The 6828-nt window shown below is 31.4% G+C and overlaps 1 protein-coding gene across 7 annotated transcripts in view; it reads right to left on the bottom strand.

The window, feature by feature from the left end:
- Positions 1 to 1689: 1689 nt before the first annotated feature.
- Positions 1690 to 6828, bottom strand: part of LOC106055561 (pumilio homolog 2-like) — a 46629-nt gene continuing 41490 nt past the window's right edge. For all 7 annotated transcript variants that reach the window (XM_013211859.2, XM_013211860.2, XM_056015006.1 and 4 more), the window contains one exon: positions 1690 to 6778. In XM_013211859.2, the coding sequence (XP_013067313.1) occupies positions 6750 to 6778 (29 nt within the window). In that variant the 3' untranslated portion in view covers positions 1690 to 6749. The remainder of the gene's footprint in view (positions 6779 to 6828) is intronic.

Raw genomic sequence — 6828 nt, 5'->3', positions numbered from 1 at the left:
GGTGTGGGAAAAATCACGTGTACAAACGAGATAGGGTGTGGGAAAAATCACGTGTACAAACGAGATAGGGTGTGGGAGAAATCACGTGTACAAACGAGATTGGGTGTGGGAGAAATCACGTGTACAAACGAGATAGGGTGTGGGAGAAATCACGTGTACAAACGAGATAGGGTGTGGGAGAAATCACGTGTACAAACGAGATAGGGTGTGGGAAAAATCACGTGTACAAACGAGATAGGGTGTGGGAAAAATCACGTGTACAAACGAGATAGGGTGTGGGAGAAATCACGTGTACAAACGAGATAGGGTGTGGGAGAAATCACGTGTACAAACTTTTTACCAGACAGAGTGAGCTGATATAAGCTTTGTAATAAAGACAGCGCCGAGGATCGCCGTACACTTCTGATGATTAATGGTCGTTTTAAAACCAAACAATTGGAATGAGGCCAAGGAGGTCTACGAGTTTGCGAGGCTATGTTTGGAATCGGGAATGATTGGTCAGTTAAGAATTAAATATTTTCTTAATTTCCTTATATTGTAAAGTACTTATGTATGTGTGTGTGAAATAGATGCCACTAGCCTTTCTTTCCACATATTTCAGTGGTCTTCAACCTTTTCTGACCCACCGCCCAACAGGACAAACACCAATAATTAAACGTGGGAATTAAAAAAAAAAAAAAAACTATTTTTTGTGACCCTCGTGCACTTGAACAAGATTAGAAATGTCAACAGAGCTCAACAAAAATAGTAAGACAATAGCCCTTTCAGCGACCCAGCATTTAATTAAGTTGAACAGGTTGCTAATCATTTGTTCATGCGCCCATGTCTGGCATGGGTTTGTATTTTAATTACAGCTTTTATTTTCAGAGTTGAAAATGATTGAAATCGTCTAAAATACTTTAAACAGATATGTTGTCTATGAACCACACAGTGAATTCTAAATAATCCTGACTTTTTAATCTAAAATTTATGAATCCTTTAAAGCGTTCAGCCATCACTTGCATAGTGTCATGGTATTTCATTACTTGCAAAACAAGTCTTTACTTAAGTAAAAATAGATTCATTTTTTTGTTTAGCATACATTTGTATCTATGGAAAGATAAGTGTTTGGTGGTTGTGTTGTTGTTTTTTTTGTTTAGCATAAGTTCTGCAATTTTGTAAGAGGCTACACATTGATTTTTTGTTGAATCAAAAATCTCATGGAATGATAAGTAACTGTATATTGGCGGGCTTCTCTTTATAGAAAAAAAAAATGTTCTATTTAAATGTTAGCATAACTTTAAAATTAACATAACACATTTTTGTTTACTGGTTTATTCTAGATACATTATAATTTAAAGAAAAAAGCTTACTAGCTTGTTTATCAAATCATAATCTTTTATGTGCATAAGAACTAAAAAATGAAAATAGTCATTCCCCGATTGTAGTTGCATAAATGATAAAAGATGAATTCCCGAACTTAAAAAAAAACAACACACACACACAAAATAAAACGCTTATTTTTGTACTCAGAAGCGAGCTCACTAGAATTAAAATGTTTATTTCGCCAACACCAACTTTGAAGAACTTTTGTATCAGGTTTGTTTCCGACCAGCTCCATTTCTTATTTCATTTCCCACCATTGTGGAGCAGCGTATGGTGAATGCTAATGAAAATGTTTCTACACACAAAGATAACTCAAGCAATGCATTCATATGAAAACATTTTATTCTGATCAAATGTGAATCTTGCTATACAAAGTATGTTCACAACGAGTTGTCCCATATGAATTTGGTTGAAAACAGTGCAATCTGAAAAATTTATAGGAATTTAAAAAAAAAAAAAAAACACCTCATATAATAAGTTCAAAGTGTTCTTTGATGCGATATTTTCATTAGGGAAAATAATGTATACAAGTATATTATAGAGCAACTAGAAAACCCACGCAGTTATGTACATATATTGAAGGGAGAGAGGGCAATACAAAGCACAAGAGAGTTGCCTACAATACTGTTTTGCCTTGTCGGGTATGAAGTGTTTGATAGTTTTACAGATACCTCAAAACATGATGGACATACAGGAGAATTGTGGATTTCTAACAACTTTGATCAGAGCTAAATGGTGGCTACACAACAAACCTAACACGATACTGAATAAAAGTCCCTAGAGAAGTGACACAGAATGAAGATGTTGCACCCAAAACAAAACTAACACTGAACGTGAAAACTTTAACAAAGAAACTAATCAAAGAGCTTAAACCATCAAAAAAAAATTCATTCTTACTGGCAACAATTTGTGTGCCTTATAAACAAATTTGATTATTATAAAGTGATTCATGGCAAACTAAAAACAACAATTCACTGCTTGTGAAATTGCTAATGATGAAGCAGTGAAACCAGTTAGTCCAGTAATAAAGTGCATGGTCAAGCACCTGTACTTCTTTAAAAACAAAACTACAATTTAATCAAATGCTTCTATAAAAAAAAAAGTCTGCAAAATTGAAAATAAATCCTCTGGTATAAAGTTCATTACCTCCAATGACTTGCCCAATACTAACTTGTTAGCATTTGTGGGGTTGAATTGTTTTCATAAATGCATGAAGAAAAAAAAATTTAGTCTGAATAATATGTTAAGCCATACCAAAACTAAAAAGCTTATTAGAAAATGTGTATTCGAGCTAACAGGTCATGATTTTACATTTGTGTAACTTTGAGGAGAGTAAAGACAGGGAGGTCAAGTCCAGGACAACAAGTCAATACTTTAGCTTCTCCCATGAGTCACAACCACAGGAGTGCAGCACCCTGTCACACACATTAAACATTCAGAGATTGTTCACTAGCACATTAGAACCAGTTATATACAGAGATGGCAGAAATGCAAACAAAAAAAGACAGCCCAGCTGTTGGTACCTTGCACTACTCACATTAACAAGGTTGGTGAACACCATGTAACAACTGCTCCTTTATACATGTACAGTATTTATAATCATCTACTCATCTTAATATGTAATGGCTTCACTTTAAATATATTAATTGAGAGTATAGTTATAAATATATAATATATATACTTTTTGTTTATACACGGCAAATGGTGTGTGGTTGAGATGTACAATTTTTACAAGATCTGTTTTTTTTTTTCTTTTAGTTGACAAATTGAAAGAAGTGGATGGAAGTGAAACTATTCACATTTGATGGTTACTTATTGTACAAGTGGTCCAATACTATGAACAGTGCAAGAATTGACTCAATAATCCAACAAAAAAAATAATAAATACTCTATTTTACACTAGGCCAGAGTTTGTTATCTACTCTATTATTTACATTGTCATATAAAGATGTACATGTTGCAGTCAGAAACTTTATACAAGATTTGAGTAAAGTGAAGCTCTTATTATTTACACAAATTGAGCTCACTAAATGTCTTACAGTAGTTTCAGATACATCTATTATGCACTTGTTAATATCAATGCTTTCATTTCTTGATGAATCAAAGGCTTGCTATTTAAGTTAGTAGTTCCTTACATGCACACAAGTGTTTAATTTAAAAAAAAGATGTATAATTATAATCTCTTGGAATGTTTTGATGTCTTGACTAGGTAGGACTCCCACTAGCTGGATGGCTAAGTTGATATTTGGACTCCACTTTCAAATGTACTTAAAACATAAAATCATGACCATAAACCCTGCACTCATACAAAAGCTATTATCATAACCATAAGCTAGAATCAATAAGAAGTATTTCCCTCATTAAAAATGTGTATTCACATTGATTTCAACAAAAGCGGGAAATGTTTACATCTGACAAATACAAGAATCATCTGGTCCAATCCAGTTTATGCTGGAAATTTAAAATAAAGCTATTTTCATTTGTACAGTTTGCAAAAAAAAAAAAAAAAAAAAATTCTATTTACAGTGCTAGTTACATTAAGGACTATCAGACAGAATTGGGCCTGGTATTGTACTTACAAACTTTAAAAGAAATGTACACGTTTGCATAGGCCAGCATATGACTTCAGTTTTCAGGGTTTCAATGACATCCTGTGTGATAACCGACAGATGACACTGGAAATAAAATCACCTAATCATTGGAGTTGTAACTTTGTCCGTTAAGAACAAGACTAGGGCTAAATATAAATTTAAAAAATCCTTCATATATGTGTGTGTGTATACATATATATACTTAATATTTAACTATTTTAAAACTTACAATACATTAATTTTTTTTTTATGAAAGCTCCATATCTATTAAATAGGAAGATGGTAAAAAGTCCAGAAGCTTTTAAACACGAAATTTGACCCAGCAAATCATCTGTTAGTTTCCACACCTTGTCATACATTAAAAGAAAGAATTCAATACAGGTCATAAAGGCCATGATAATGGTTTATTCTACAATGCCAATGATTCTTACAATGATTAACTGTTGTGCAAGATCAAATGTTACTGTATAGAAACTAACAAACTTTGTCAAATGTAAACTACTGCAACAAAAACAAAATTTTGAACTCCAAGTGAATTTAAATTACAGCAGATCCTAAAGAAAAATACAATTTTGAACACTGTACATAATTTATGTTTCACTTATGACCTGCATTAGATTCATCTCAAGAGATGTAAGTTCAAAAAAATATAAACAACTGGAATGGCTTCCTTATTACAGCAATGTTACAATTGGTTAAGCAATGGACCTACTTACAATGAGACAATTGAATTCCTTACTGATACTGACAAGGAGAGGATTCATTTACAAAACTACTATTAGGTATGATGAGTTCATGTACAGGCTGCAATGAAGTATGTTCAGTAACTTTTTAAGTGGCTACATTTATATGCAGGTCTCTTAGTGATTTACTTTACAAGCAATGAGTTCAATAAAGAAATTTAAAATATATATATATATATCGGGGTGCTGAAATCTGTTTAGTATGAAAAGCAATAGAAAGCAAAATAAAAAATTAAAAAAAATAAATGTCAGTAGTCAATAACATAGTTCAAACTTGTGAACATCACCTTTAGCTAAGTGACCAAATATAAGTAACATCAAAGCTCTTAACTGTAGACAATGAGACTGCATACTTCCACCATTGACAATAGGTTTATTGCTTAAGAGATGTGGATCACACAGTTTACCTGGAACTTTTTAACTATTTCCTGAAGACAATGACAGGGAAAAAAAAACAACTGATGAATAGAAACCATGACAGAATAAGACATGTTCCCACTGCAATGTATAAATGCACACTCTAACCAGTTGATGAACAACTAAGCTGTAACTACACAAAGGCACAATATTCAGAAGAAACTGATGACAAAATAAAAACATTTGAATGCAGACAACAGTTAAATATAGCTTGTATACAAAACATTAGGAATAATATCTACACTAAACAAACAAAATTGTGTTCAATAATGAATATATATATAAATATATTTTATATATGTATGTATAAGCCTCTATATATACTTATATATAAGAGATTTTGTTTTGTTTCTGATTACATCAAGTAATAAACATTGTGTACTAAGGAAAGGGATGCACAGACACAACATAAATATTCCTATCCTGGCAGTAAATCCAATTGAAAGTGGGTGAAGAAAATACAATTATATACACAGTCTTACAAACTACTAAGAAAATTATAAATGTTCAAACCAGAAAAGAAAAAAAAATACATTAAATGACACTGAAAGTGAAAAATTCCCAACACCAGAAAACAAAAATCCCCATCACTAAGAAAATAGCTAGACTTAAGTTCATTTAGAGGTTAGAAACAAAATTGTGTGGAATTAATGCAGATGTGAAAAGGCAACAACAACAAAAAAATATGGTGAAGACTATATTCTCTTCAATAAATTGATTTTTAAATGTAAATAATGAAGATAAATTTGTATGAATATAGATTTGTAATTGAAGCAATAGTGTCTGCTGTAATATTGACATGCACAATAGGGACAAAGCCTATGAAATAATGTTAGATAAAATTGATTACATAATAGATTAAAATAAAAATAACATTTGAACAGCTCTTTCAAAACACACAAAATACTGAAACATTGGATTCATGCCACAATATTACTAGAATTTTAGTGTCACCTAATGCAACCTTTACTAAGTAAATGTGGATTCATCAAATCTTTGGAGTCTATCAAGTTTAAATTTGAACTAAAACATGAATGATTCAAATGTTTATGCTGATCACTTTCACAACCAGAGACAAAAGACGCTTGTAAAGGAAAAAAAAAATGTATGTACACATTGAAAACTACTGTACACACAAATACCTTGTCTAACAAGAGTGTTTATACATAAATACAGGTTTATACACAAAGCTGAACAAAGGGTAAGGGGCTCGAGTTTTTATACATCAACAAAATATATCAACTAGACTTAACATGGAGTCCAAATACATAAGAAAATATCAAGCTAAATACAAATACTTTAAAACACACTCTAACTACAATAGTTTACATCAACAAATACTTTTTTGAATTAAAAAAAAAAATGTTTATTTAACATTCGGCATACACACATATATTTTTTTTTAATATACATCAATATGTAACAATTGTTTAATGCCTATATCTATTTTTTTTTTAAAAAGTGTCTATAGATATTATTATTAACACCATTGATGTGACAATATTGAGGTTCATTGACTCAAATCTGGTGTAAGATTATTCATTTGTTGCACTTTTTTCATATTGTCTGTAGCTAAGCATTGCTATGGTGTTACTCAGCTATAGTGTTAGTGACATTAAAGAAATCTGTTTCTTCACATTGCCCCATTGGTAGATATTCCAGCTGAAAGTAAAATGCACATGTCCATTTACTATTAATTTATTATTTAGTAA

Source organism: Biomphalaria glabrata, chromosome 17 (assembly GCF_947242115.1).
Source record: "Biomphalaria glabrata chromosome 17, xgBioGlab47.1, whole genome shotgun sequence".
Taxonomy (NCBI): domain Eukaryota; kingdom Metazoa; phylum Mollusca; class Gastropoda; family Planorbidae; genus Biomphalaria; species Biomphalaria glabrata.
Note: the sequence above shows the minus strand (reverse complement) of the source record. Positions and strands in the feature narration are given on the sequence as shown.